The sequence below is a fragment of the Ovis canadensis genome, chromosome 4, assembly GCF_042477335.2.
Source record: "Ovis canadensis isolate MfBH-ARS-UI-01 breed Bighorn chromosome 4, ARS-UI_OviCan_v2, whole genome shotgun sequence".
Taxonomy (NCBI): Eukaryota; Metazoa; Chordata; class Mammalia; order Artiodactyla; family Bovidae; genus Ovis; species Ovis canadensis.
The window spans coordinates 81,486,769-81,501,171 of record NC_091248.1 but is presented as its reverse complement, the minus strand read 5'-3'; the positions used below and the strand labels follow the sequence as shown (position 1 = coordinate 81,501,171).

At 44.7% G+C, this 14,403-nt stretch overlaps 1 protein-coding gene and 1 pseudogene across 1 annotated transcript; both read left to right on the top strand.

Annotated features, from left to right (window-relative positions):
- Positions 1-6,636: 6,636 nt before the first annotated feature.
- On the top strand, positions 6,637-7,127 carry LOC138439379 (small ribosomal subunit protein uS8-like; annotated as a pseudogene).
- Positions 7,128-8,585: 1,458 nt separating this feature from the next.
- Positions 8,586-12,982, top strand: PRR15 (proline rich 15). The gene is made up of 3 exons (XM_069588123.1): positions 8,586-8,914; positions 9,448-10,164; positions 11,874-12,982. Exon 3 carries the CDS (start codon positions 12,011-12,013, stop codon positions 12,389-12,391), a length of 381 nt encoding a protein of 126 aa, XP_069444224.1. The 5' UTR covers positions 8,586-8,914; positions 9,448-10,164; positions 11,874-12,010; the 3' UTR covers positions 12,392-12,982.
- Positions 12,983-14,403: the final 1,421 nt, after the last annotated feature.

The window sequence follows — 14,403 nt, the reverse complement described above, 5'->3', positions numbered from 1 at the left end:
ATTCTTGAATCACATACAGAAAACTTCTGCTTGATTTGATTTAATCATCAGGTATGTTTCTGAAAAAAAAAAAAAGTTTCAGAGCAAATTGTTGCATATTAAATACTCTCCAGTAACTTTTAACATGATATTCTTCGGGGGAGTGGGGTGGAAACAACGGGCCCCAACCAACAATAATGACAGTGAATTTTAAGACTCTCTACTCATTATTTTCCAAAAGCACTTGGAAGTGATTGACTTCTAGAGTCTGTTCACAGTGCTTTCCTACACAGCCAATGAAAGAAGTCAGTCAAGGAGAAACTAACATTTACTGAGTGCCTATTACATGTCCGGCACTGTGCTGGGGCCTTAATAAATGTATTGTCTCAAGCAAAGGAGAAGACGGGATGAATTGAGAGAGTACCATTGACATACATAACTGCTGCTGCTAAGTCACTTCAGTCGTGTCCGACTCTGTGCAACCCCATAGACGGCAGGCCACCAGGCTCCTCCGTCGCTGGGATTCTCCATGCAAGAACACTGGAGTGGGTTGCCATTTCCTTCTCCAATGCATGAAAGTGAAAAGTGAAAGTGAAGTCGCTCAGTCATGTCCGACTCTTTGCGACCCCATGGACTGCAGCCTACCAGCCTCCTCCGCCCATGGGATTTTCCAGGCAAGAGTACTGGAGTGGGGTGCCATCGCCTTCTCCATATAACTACCATGTGTAAAAAAGATAACTAGTGGGAAGCTGCGATATAACACAGGGAGCCCTGTGACATTCTGTGACGACCTAGAGGGGTGGGATGGGGCAGGGAAGCTCATGAGGGAGGAGATATGTACATACTTATGGCTGACGTGTTGCTGTACGACAGAAACCAACACAACTTTGTAAAGCAATCATCCTCCAATTAAGAATAAATTTAAAAAAAATTTTTTTAATATATCGTCTGCTTGAATCTTGGCAACCATCCAGAGAAGTAGGTACTATTATCCCCACTTTACATTTAAGGAAACCAGAGCCTAAAGATATTAAGTAATTTCCCCAAAGCCACACAGTTCGTAATTCAAACCAACCATCAAGTCTTTACACAAGAAATGTATATAATTACAATTCCCAGTGTTAGTTTGAGCTTTGAGTGCTCTGTGATTCCATTGGGCTTTAATATGCAAGCAACCACATATGATTTAGCATTGTTCTAAGCGGGAAACTTAGAAGATGATGACCTAATTCGAATATTTTCAGTATGACTACCTCTTTTGATATAATAGCCTTGATACCAATAAACACTTATTGATCTAATGATTAACTAAATGGCAATATGAGATTCAAATGGAAGAAGAACACTGTATTAAGGAAAAAGTAATTAAAACTGAGTCAAAATAATTGTACCTCTTATGCTCCTGTGACCTTGAGCAAACTGCTTCAACTTTCTAAGATAAAACCGTAGAACTTGTAATCTCTTTCTCAGGGTTGCTCTGCCATTAAAAAAAAAAAAAAAAGTGGGAAGAACAGTAACCACTTTTGGATAAACACATAGCAAAGTGAAAGCCCAGAGTAAGCATTTAAAATCTGAAGCCGTTTCCCCCACTATGTAACTTAAATTAGTCAAATAGGTGAACCTGAATGTTCCTGAAGAGTAAACAGTGTGAGATTTACCTGTGTTGGCACTGAGCAGAAAGCTGAGTCCCAAAACTTTGATGCACCTTTTCTAACAGCCTGTGATAGAAAAGCAGCTATTTCTTACGGACTTCTGACTCAGACAGTAAAGAATTTGTTTACAGTGTAGGAGACCTGGGCTTGATCCGTGGGTCAGGAAGATTGCCTGGAGACAGGAATGGCTACCCACTCCAGTATTCTTGCCTGGAGAATCCTATGGACAGAAGAGCCTGGTGGGCTACAGTCTATGGGGTCACAAAGAATCAGACAAGACTGAGCAACTACTACTTTCACTTTCAAGTTTGACACTGGCTTTGAAGCAGGTGAGGAGACCAAAAGATTCCCTCCCTGCATCATGTTACCCTCCCGTCAGCTATCCACCTCATGCCTGTACACATGTGACCTAATGGGCTGACACATCAACACAGCACAAAGGAGAAAATAAAATCTGACAAATGGAGCATAACCAAATTGACTTTTTGAAAAGGGAAACGAACAACCACGGATAGCAAATCACCTTTTACAGGATCTAGTTTACCCTGGCCCTGACCTGGATCCAGGTGACCAGCCAGAGAACATTACACACGACTTTTACTTACATCAGTGATTTTCTGATAAACACTAAAGTGGCATTATCTTTGTTTCCTGAGAGAGTCAGGATGTGCTGTGGAACCGTGTTCTGAAATGTCATGTCCTCTAAATCATTCATTTATTCCCCAAGTACAATATTTAATAAAATATCAGCTGCCATCCTCTGGTATTACACTGTTCTGCACAATCCACATCTTACCCCCTAACCTCATCTCCTTCAATGTGTATTGCAACATGATAGTATTCTTCCAGTTTTAAGGAAAACACAAAAATGTATCAGGTAATTTGGCATACCTACTGTTTTCACTCCTCAGAATTAAAGAAAATCAGGCTATTCCTTTTTTATATAACTTTTTTTAACTAATTAATTTGGTTTCATTGGGTCTTAGTTGGCAGCAGACACAATCTTTCTTGCATCAGGCAGGATCTTTCACTGCGGCACAGACTCTCTAGCTGTGGCATACCGGCTCACTTGCTTCACGGCATGTAGGATCTTAGTTCCCTAACCAGGGATCGAACCCATGTCCCTGCATTGCAAGATGGATTCTTTACTACTGGACCACCAGGGAAGTCCTCAAATCAGGCTATTCTTATGAATAATAACCAATTAAAACTTTTTAAAACATTTCTTTTTACAAGTCAGTCATATTATAACCAAGAAAGCATTCCTATTTATGCATTGGATGGTCACACATTCAACAATATTAAAAACTATTATCGTCAGGCAGATGCCAAGTCCTAAAGACTCATAGTAACCTGTTCTAGTACTCCCCAGGTGGCGCTAGTAGCAAAGAACCCACCTGCTAATATGGGAGATGTAAGAGACATGAGTCCGATCCCTGGGTTGGAAAGATCCCCTGGAGGAGGGCACAGCAATCCACTCCAGTAATCCTTGCCTGGAGAATCCCTTGGACAAGGGAGCCTGATGGGCTACAGTCCATGGGGTCACAAGGACACAAATGAAGCAACTTAGCACACACATGCCAAGTGCTCATGGAAAGGCATAGCACAGTGCTAAGTCAGTCTCTGGACTCTGAAGCCAGTTTTCCTGGGGTCAAATGCTGACTCTAGTACTTACTGGCTGTGTGACCTTGGGCAAGTAACTTAAGTTCTTAGTGTCTCAGTTACCTCATCTATAATAATAGTGCCTGTTTCATAAGGGCTTTTAGGAAGATTAAATAACTTAGTATTTATAAAGCAATTAGAACTATACCTAGTACCTAGAAAGTGTTCTGTAAATGATCACTAAATACACTGGAACTCACTTTCTAGTGACAGAGTCAGACAATAAATAAATATGAAAATTACAGTCGAGTCATGGGGACAAACACCAAGCAAACAATTTACAATAAAATGAAAACACACCCACTCCTGTCAATGGCACGCCAGGTTATTTGGCTAAATTCTCCTGTTGGAAACAATTGGGCACCAAACCAATTGTTTTGGTTTCCTCCTGAAGGAAAAGGGACAGAATTTTAAGTGAGTGTAGGGCTCATCCAAAAAAGAGCAATTAATAGAACATCCTTCCCTTGATAAGCATTGACCCCCAAAGGGTTTGAGCAATCCAGAAGTAAACTATGCTTATCCCCCCAACAGGTCTTCATGGAAAGTTAAGCTAATTTGGAGCAGAAAAGATCTGGGGAGGGTAGGGAGGCTTGTCCCAGGTGTGACTATGGGCTGCTGCTGCTGCTGCTGCTAAGTCACTTTCAGTCGTGTCCAACTCTGTGCGACCCCAGAGACGGCAGCCCACCAGAGTCCCCCATCCCTGGGATTCTCCAGGCTAGAACACTGGAGTGGGTTGCCATTTCCTTCTCCAATGCATGAAAGTGAAGTCGCTCAGTTGTGTCCGACCCTTAGCGATCCCATGGACTGCAGCCCACCAGGCTCCTCCGTCCATGGGATTTTCCAGGCAAGAGTACTGGAGTGTGGTGCCATTGCCTTCTCCAGACTATAGGCTAACAGTCTCTTTTTCTGGTTATCCCAAAACATGACTTATACTAAGCCATGAACCTAGTATACAGTGGCCCCTAAGATCTTGAAAAGAATTTCTAGAAAAAGTGACTTTTGATTAGGTCTTAAATTTTCCTACAAATAATTTTTTAAGGAAAATGAGGAGCATACAATAATATCCAAGAATACTAAGGAACCAGATTCAGAAAAGAGGATGCTAGGAGAGTTGGGAAGAGTCAGCTGGTGATGGCTGAATTTCAGAGAGAGGCTGAACTGTACAAACTAGCCTTACTTAGGTCAAGTTTGGAACTGACATGATTAGTAATATTTTGGGACTATAATTTTTATCCTTCTAGATATACATTCACGTTAACTGACAGGGCACAGGATGAGATGCTATGAACAGTGGATTCCACCATCAGGCATGGGTGCAATGTCCTCTCTTTAAAAGTTTACAAACTAAATCCAACAAGACTGATGTGAATACACAGAAACAAGAAAAGAAATATTAAATTACCAGTACATGGATAACTATAAAGGAAAAGGCCATGGGAGCAGCAAATCCAATTTTCAAAGAATGGAAGAGTCCATAAAAGAAAGGGATGATGGAAGGGGGAAGGGAGGGGAAGGAAGGGAAGAGAAGAGAGAAGGTGAATGGAGAAAATGTGAAAATAGTGGGCAAAAAGAGTAAAAGGACTAATACCAAAACATCAACCATGGTCATTCCTGGGTGAAGAGAATATAAATGATCTGTATTTTCTTCATTTTGATTAGCTGTATGTCTTATATTTTCTCATCGCATGTTTTCCTTGCCCTAGTTGACAACATAAATGCTTTAAAGAGAGAGCAATTTCTCAGCCTCTGATGCAATGCCAGATTTACTAAAATTGCAAATGCAAGTTTAAATTCTAAAGTTTCTCTTTTAATTTCTAGTATGCAAACCTTGCTCTCTAGAAATTCATTCTCTGTTGTCTTTTAATATAATCATTTATTGCACTTAAAGGTCACCTGAGAAATAAACAATATAGTTTTTTTAAAAAAGAAACTGTCTTTTCTCAAACCATCAACACATTTCTGAAAAATTTTAAATGACAAGAAGAAAATATTATGAAGAAATGTAAGTACTGCCCAATCTAAGCTTATTTAAATTGAAAGTCACGACTACTCACTGGGTAGATAAACCAACTTTTAAGTGTATCTACACTGTATTCATAACTTACCAATGTAGAGGTTTAGGACCCACCCCCCTCCCCCATGTTCTCTTTATAGAAACAAACTGCAGGATTCCTAGATCAATAGTTACATAATAAAACCATATTAACATTAACTCTCTTTTCTTTTCTTTTTTTTTTTTTTGCATGGGATTGGTTATGAAAATTTTTATAAATTTAAACAATTCTAGATTCAAAAATGGAGGAAAATAAGTTTTAATTGTTTTCACTTAAAACTCTGTCTTTAAAAGTCAAACTACCATGATATCTCAGATAGTCTGATTCACCTCATCTTTTGGATTTACTCAGCATTTTGGATTTACCCAGGTTTGTACACATACCTTTATCTACTCATTTCCTTAAGTCCAAGCCTTTTCAATGAGAGTGCCTTCTTTTGCAGATGCATCCCCGGCCTCTAAAAACTTCCCCATTACTTAAATATTTCACTAAATCATTTTTCCAGGAAGAACTGTTCAGATTGAGCCAGAAAAAAAATGTGACAACACTACCTGTTTGCCTTTTGAAAAATATCTTTTTTTTTTTTCTATAATCTACTACATTATATCAAGGAGGGATGTTTTGGGCTGCAAGTAACAGAAAACTGTAGTTTGTAAAGCTGTGGTTAAATCACAGGAATCCATATTATCTCACTGAATTAGTAGTCAGGAGCTAGATCATTCCAGCGCTCCTCAGGGGCTCACCCGTGTCACAGAAAATACTTGTTCTATTTGTCCCGCTCCCATGTCATCAGCCTTAGTGTGCTGGGCTTTATTCCCATGTCTGTTGCCTCACTGTTGCATGATGGCAGCTGCACTCTCACACTGTGCTGCAACATAAGAATGAAGGATAGTGCAAAAGATGTTCTTCTGTCAGAAGGCTCTGTCCTCTGTTCAGGAAGGAGCATTTCCAGAAGTCTTCCTATAGCCCCTGAAGTCAGAACTGGATCATGTGTGTGCTCCTAGTTACAAAGAAGTCTGTCAAAGTATCTCTCCTTTAAGCTTCTAATTAAACTCAGGCTCCTCTTTTGTATGAACCGAATGAAAGAGTGTCCTGTTGATTTTACCTCCTAAATCTCTTTGGCATAAATCTCATTCTCCTCAGCGGTAAAAGAATCTGCCTGCCAATGCAGGAGACACAGGAGATAGGAGTTCGTTCCCTGGGTTGGGATGATCCCCTGGAGGAGGAAATGGCAACCCACTCCAGTATTGTTACCTGGGAGAATTCAATGGACAGAGGAGCCATGGGGTTGTAAAGAGTGGGACATGACCCATAATTCCGTGCGCTCGCCCCTCCCGCCCTCTTTCCGTGCCGCCATAATGGTGCGCATGAATGTCCTGGCTGATGCTCTCAAGAGTATCAATAATGCCGAGAAGAGAGGCAAACGCCAGGTCCTTATTAGGCCGTGCTCCAAAGTAATCATCAGGTTTCTAACAGTGATGATGAAGCATGGTTACATTGGCGAATTTGAAATCATTGATGATCACAGGGCTGGGGAAATTGTTGTGAACCCTCACAGGCAGGCTAAATAAGTGTGGAGTGATCAACCCCAGATTTGATGTACAACTCAAAGATCTAGAAAAATGGCAGAATAACCTCCTCCCATCCCGTCAGTTTGGTTTCATTGTACTGAGAACCTCAGCTGGCATCATGGACCATGAAGAAGCAAGACGAAAACATACAGGAGGGAAAATCCTTGGATTCTTTTTCTAGGGATGTAATACATACAAATAAAATGCCTGGGGGGGGGGGCGGGGGGAAGAGTGGGACATGACTAAATAGAGTGATTGGGCATGCACACATTCTCCTCACCATCCACATTTCCAGCACTCTCCCACCAGCCATCAAAATATCCCACCTGACATATTCCAGCGGTTCCTACCTGGTTTTCCCATAGCCCCATCTTGTCCCCTCTTCCATCTACTCTGTACAGCTTCAGTGATATTTTAAATGCAGATCTTACCATATTACTTTCCCTTTGATGAATTAAGTTCAAAAATCCTACAAATGACAAGGTCCTGAATGGTCTGCTCACACCCACCTTTCTAGCTTTGTCTCTTGCAGTGTGTTGCTCACTTTGCACTCAGATCACACTGGCCTCTTCACTCCTTAAAAATCCTAAGCTCCTGCACAGCTCGTGGTCTTTGTGTGTGCTCTTCCCTCCGACTGGAGTGATCATCTCCATTCTCCATCTCCCTAGTCCCTTCTACCTCATTTCTTCTCAGTTCTCAGGTCTCCATTTTAATGTTTTTACTGCACTCAAGGGTTATGTGTAAGGTGTTATCAAACCAATGAAACATAGAAATATTCCAAAAGTTGTTAAGCACAAATGGGAGTGATGTAAGAGACTGAACTTTTTTAATTTCAGCAGTTGGATGTTGATCTATTAAGAAAATGCTGTCCCTCTGCACTGGAGAAGGAAATGGCAACCCAGTGTTCTTGCCTGGAGAATCCCAGGGATGGGGGAGCCTGGTGGGCTGCCGTCGATGAGGTTGCAGAGTCGGACACAACTGAAGTGACTTAACAGTAGCAGTCTGTTCAGTCATGCTAGATGAGGAGCCATTTGGCAGGACTCATTTTCTTTTCCTAATTTTTTTTTTCCTTCACCCATTTGATCAACAAACAATGTAGCAACCCAGGTGTACCACTTTCCAGCAGGGAGGGTTCCTCAGACTGGGCCTTCCTCCTTGGTCCGGTGTCTTCTCTGTAACAGAATGGGACTATGACAACTTGTTCTGTCCTCCTCTCACAGTTGGCGGCTTATCTTTGTTCCATTCTGGTGCTGTGATTGTAAGTTTTCTCTCTAAAATTAATTCCAATAAATATATGAAAATGCATCACTTTCAAACACATGCTGCTGTGGTTATCATTTTAAAAACCCAAGAATGCTGCTTGGGGCTGGTGCATGGGGATGACCCAGAGAGATGTTGTGGGGAGGGAGGTGGGAGGGGGGTTCATGTTTGGGAACGCATGTAAGAATTAAAGATTTTAAAATTTAAAAAAATAAAAAATAAAAAAAATAAAAATAAAAAATAAAAACCCAAGAATGCTAAACTAAGAAGTTAAAAATATAAAGTATTTGTATTTTTACCATATTTCAAAAATTGAAACGATCTATAAGAATTTCTATTAATTCCAAAATTTAAGTTATGGAATACCTAGGTATCGTGTCTTCCACTACTTTCACCCCTTCGGCAAGTCCTCAGAACCAACATGCTGGGATGTCGGTGGCTCCAGTCCTTCAGAGAAGTTACACACTGAGCTCAGGGAGCAGCAAAACAGTTCTTTGAAAAAGAAATGCATCCTGGAAGATGAAGCCGGTTGCACCTCTGCCTTTATTAGTGAAAATTCCCTATGTCAAAGCCTTTCTGTCCAGGTAACGAAAACCACCCATTTGTTCCTGGGAACAAAAGCCTCCTGAAACTTGACCGGCAATGGGCAGGTTCACTTACTTCACTTCCAGTTCTGGGCAGGATTTGTACTCCCCGAGTGCAGTGGCGCTCCACGGACTTCCAGACCTGAGAAAAGGTAATTCCCATGCTCACTGAGTCGTGCTGAGCCCCACACTGAGGGGCAAGCTGTGGTATAAAGTGCCGATAAAACCCCGGGGAGCCGGAGTCAGATCTCCGGGGTACAAATACAGCTCTACCAGGTACCAGCCATGTAACCTTGGGCAACCGTTTACCTTTCACAGCTAAGTTCTCCTCGCCTGTCAACTGAGGATAATCATAGTTCTTACCTCCTAGGATTGCTGGGAGGAGGAGTAAATGAGTTAATCCACAGAAAGCGCTTGGAACAGCGCCTGGCTAGCACATAACGAACCTGTTAATGTTACAGCCTTTCAACCCAGAGCCCCTGCAGCTCTGCAATATTTTGCCTGGTTATGGAACGGCTCCTGAGAGTTACAAAACTTGAGATTCCAGGAGCTGAGTGGCCACAGCCGGTGAATCGGAGAGTAAAGGAAAAAAGAAATTGGGGTAGGGACAGAGGGAGAACTGCGACTTTTGTCCACCGGCGCCCACCTGCAGCCTTGATCTCTCTGCCTCCGTTTCTTCTTCCAGGAGTCCGGCTCCGGAGCGGCGCACACTCAGCCTTTCTCCAATCAGACATCCCAAGGCCGCGCCACGTATGCGACCTGGTCCAATCTCGTCCCTGGAGGGCGGGAACGCGAACTTTCTACCTGCACCTGTGGCTATAGTGGCCGCCTCCTGGGTTCTTTTTTTTTTTTTTTTTCCCCCTTTCTTCCCGCTGCCCCGGAGTTCTGGTTTCCAGAATCACTTGGCGAATAACCAGCAGGTGGGCAGATGTCTTCTCCCCCGCTGGACCGACGCGGTAGGAAGGTTCAATGCATCATAGTGAGCAGTTGAGGTTCCATCTTCCGGCCGCTCCCGGCCGGTGCTACCAGGGAAAAGGGACGCGTCCGAGTATGGAAGACTACTAGGCGGGAGAGCTTGCCTGGCCATTCACCTGGGGCAGTGAGCCTGGCGCCCACTCACTGCGGGGCCCTCCAGCCGTATCCAACCACACTTGGAGCTCCGGGCTACTGTCGCCGCTGCGCCAGGAAATCGGAGGCGCCAGGGGAGACCAGCCGCAGCAATCGGCTTAGCTGGACTGCACCGATTTCGGCTGGCACACCTTTCAGAAAGAAGCCCAATCTCTCCAAGACCGCACAGAGGAACGCCGCTCCCGGACTTCAGATTAACCCAAGCGCACGCGCTCCCGACTTGGCCCGGGAAGAGAGAGGCGCGGAGCCACGGGGTCCAGGGAAGCCTAAGCAGGTGAGCGATGGGGTGATTCTCCGTCCTCCAAGACAGAGCTTATTCCGGGGTGTCACCCTGGGGAGCTCCCTCAGCTCCCGAGGAGAAGTTGTTAGAAGCAGGCGCTCTGCGTAATTTGCAATCTTTTCCTTGGGAAATACGTGCATAGCCCTTCTGTGCATACAAAGTTGATTGTGGAGAAGACAGCGTAGGATAGAAGACAGAAAGCAGCATCAGAACAGCCACCACTATCACCATCACCACCATTAGTGACCAACTTGGGGGTGCTTTTCCGATCTATAAAGTGGAGGGAGACTGGATGTTTGCAAACCATTGCAAACTGTGCCAGAGGGTGTGGGTGCCTTCAGCAGGGAAAGAACTTTGGGCCATTTTTTCCTTCTATTGTTTTCAAGTCGCAGCCCGAGTGTGCCCTCGGGAAGTCTTGGGGAGAAGCCAGTGCCAAGGTCTCCCAGCTCAGCCGAGGCCGTGGCGGCCTCTGGCGTAGGCGTTCGGGTTCTCTCTCTCCCAGCGGTTTGGGAGGAGAGTTTCTAACCACAAACACCGCGGAAGTTTCGCTCTCCAGCGCCGGCGAATCCCAGGAGCGTTGCGCGCGTGGGATGGGAAGGAGCCCAGTGGAAACCTGGAAATGAGCCGCGGCGCCAGCGAATCCTACTCATTCGTGGAGTTAGCGCAGTGTAGACCCAGCGCAGAAAGTGGGCAGAGAAGTCTCGCTTCTGATATTCGCACCTTAAGTGCTAGTAACACTTTTTGCCTTTTCGTTCCGCTGGGTGCTGTTTTAAAAGCTGGGAGGAGGGCAGATTGGAGTTCCGTTGTGCGCCGTCTCCTTTGGAGGAGCGAATTGCGCAAGGAAAAGAACAGAAGCCTTTCATTTGAACTAAAAATCCCGAGTTGAGTTGCCTAGTACACACAGACTCGGTGCATATTTTAATACAGAGCTAAGGAAAGAGGTACTTGGGTTCATCTCAACTGGCGACCGGGGGTGGCTTCAAAGAGACGCAAGAATAGGTCTTTGGAGAATAAAAGGAAGAGCAGGACGGCGGTTTTCAAGGGAAGTCTAGACATGCTTCTCTGAAAGTCACAAGGCAGACGTTTTGTCAAAAGCAGAACGTAAAAGAAACAAAACAAAACCCCACGAGCTTGTCTCTCACTCTTGCTAGTCTGTAAATCCCCAGCCCCCGCCCCCGAAAAATGACATCGAAAAAGTATCCCGGGACCAATGTCTAGGGAGCAAAAACCTTTGAGGGAAATTTCGGAACTGTCTGCGGTCTACTGTTCGTGCCCACGTACAGCGGGGACGCGCTTGCGTCCGGACGCCCTCCTCCCACGTGTTGTTCTGGACCGGTGGGTCACCTTTGGGCATCGTTTACAATGGGGCAGGCTGACAGGACGGGCCTTTTTCCCTCTGGGGCCTGGTTAATCCAGAAGCCCCGGCACCCACCCCTGGGTGGCCCTCGAGCCTGGGCGGACCACTGCCCTATCCTGGAAGCCGGGGAGCGCCAAGACTCCGTCTGCAGACCAGAAGGCGGCGCCCGGGAGGCGGTTCGTCCGCCTGCGCTCTGGGGGGCGCGGCGAGGCTCTCTGAAAGCCCGCAGCTGCGGACCATCGGGCTGCAGCCGATCCTGTGCCCGCTGGCGCACTGGAGAGGAAGTGGGATTGGGGCGCACGTGACTTCGACAAACCCAGTAACCAAGTTTTGTTTTCTTCCCCAGCACAAGCCGCTGGCCTCTGCTCCCAGCCCGCAGCCCGCTCGAGAGAGACCGGCGCAGGTCGGGTGGATCCGAGAGCGGCTGCCGCCGCCGAAGCCCTTTCCCGCGCCCCGCGTCCAGCGCCCCTCGGCCGGCCTGCCATGGCCGACGGCGGCGGCACCGGCAGCTCGGGCTCCTGGTGGAATTCGCTAACGAACAGCAGGAAGAAAAACAAGGAGGCCGCCGGGGGTGCGCAGCCGCCAGCCCAGCCTGCCCCCGGGGAACCCGCGCCGCCCGTCCAGGACTGGACGAGCAGTTCCCGGGAGAATCAGCACCCCAGTCTCCTCGGGGGCGCCAGCGAGCCCCACAAGCTAGACAAGTTGGGCGGGGAGAAATCGGGCAACAGCCGCCGAAATTTGAAGATCTCGCGCTCAGGCCGCTTTAAGGAGAAGAGAAAAGTGCGTGCCACTCTGCTCCCCGAGGGAGTCAGGTCCTCGGAGGAAGCGATCTTCCCTGGTGACCCCCACGACGACAAGCAATAGCTCGAGAGCTCCAAGACTCTCTTCCCGTCACACCTCCTCAGCCCCCAGTTCCAACCCCGAGAATTCTGACCCTCTAGTCTCATCCCACCTAATTCAGAATATTCGCACCAGGCCTCCAGATTTTATTGTCCTGGAAACTGAAGTGACAATTAAGTGTTCGGTAGTTCACGGCTCAAGGATGCATTAAATATTTATTCGTGGTAAGAGAAGATACCACAGAGGAACCTGGTATAAAATTTTTTTTTTTCCAAAAAACTTCCGTGGCTTTTGCGTCCCCCATGGAAATGAGGAGGGTACTTCTCTAAGAGACCTTAACTCAACTGAAACTGTGCAGCCTTCCAACAAGGTTGGCATGCTCTGATTCTGGACTTGGTATCGGAAAGCAAATCCCAGTGCTATCTTTAATGAGAAATAAAAGAAATGCACTTTCGGAGTATTTCTTCAGCCTTATACCTTAAGTGAAGGGATGGCAGAGAGCAGGAATCATTCTTAAGTAGAAGCGTTTTAAATAAGGCAAGATTGCTTTTAATGTTGACCTGCTAAACTGTACTGCCTATTTTAGCGAGGACTATTAAAACTGTTGCACTGTAAGACTTAAGGTGACTTTTGTATTTTTTTCCATTGCAAGACTGAAAACCCATCATACTTAAAAGCAGGCATGCAAAACCCAAAGTGACAGACTTAATCATTTGCCACATAACCTGACAGCTCCTCTCAAAAAACTGCAGAGAGGAGAACATGTCTAGAAACTACCAACTCCCAAATTGGAATTACAGTTAGCTAAAGATTCCTATTTATCAACCATATTGGAGGAAAAGAGGGAGAGGTGTCAACTCATTATTCCTAAATTTTCTTTTTTACTCCAGTGTATCTTCATAAGGTAGAATAAGTCACCATGCTAATAACAGCTCTTTCAAGTATGTTATTAACCTGACTCACAATTATCTAAAAATACTTATTCAAACAGGTGGCCTGAACTCTAAGTTTGTGCAAAGCCAGCTTTTTTCCCCACTCACTTTGCTTTAAAAGCTAATTTCTTTATTCTAAAGTATGAATTTGTCTAGTTGCAAAGCCTTAAAGATCTACCAACTTGAAGATTTTTAACAAAAATCTACCTGTTTGCTTTTGTTACAAACTTTAAGTAAAAGAGTAAATGAATACCACTAGCTTCCAGCAAATTATAAGAGCATTATTGTAGTTAAGATCCCCAGGGACCTTTTCTCACCACAATTCAGCTCATTTATAAACATCTAGAAATGCATGGGGGCTTCCCAGGTGACCCAGTGGTAAAGAATCTGCCTACCAATGCAGGAGGCACTGGAGTCAGGATTTGATCCCTGGGTTGGGAAGATCCCTTGGAGGAGAGAATGGCAACCGACTCGTTTTCTTGCCAGAAAATCCCATGGACATAGAAGCATGGGGGGCAATAGTCCATGGGGTTGTAAAGAGTCAGACACAACTGAGCATGCATACACCCCCAAGAAATGCATAGCAGGAAAAATATAATGATCAAAGTGTATATATAAATATACACATAATGTGGATAATGAGAGACAAGAGCTTGATTGGATCTTCTGAATTTATTATATATAGTTTTTTGTTCTCTCAAATTTGTAACTTATAAAATAACAAAGCATGTTGATTGTCTAAAGAGATTTAACAAAGAAACTTGATGAAAATGGCTTAAATGGATTTAAATTGGTGAATCAAGCTTGGATATCAGCAAAGTCATAGTGTACCATTTGATACATGAGCACATAACTAAAAACTTACTCCAAAAGAAACTGTTTTCATGGGGATTATGAAATCCTTACCTTCTTAAAAGAGAGTTTGTGAGGTGGTTTTCTTTTTTTTTAATCTTGTAGTTTTTTTGGTTTTATATTTGGTACGTGACCAAAGTCTCATCAGGGTGAGCTTTCTGAATGAGGAGGACATTACAACAATTTTAAGTGGGCCTACCTAGTAGTTCAGATGGTAAAAAGTGCCAGTAATGCAGAACACCTGGGTTCGAT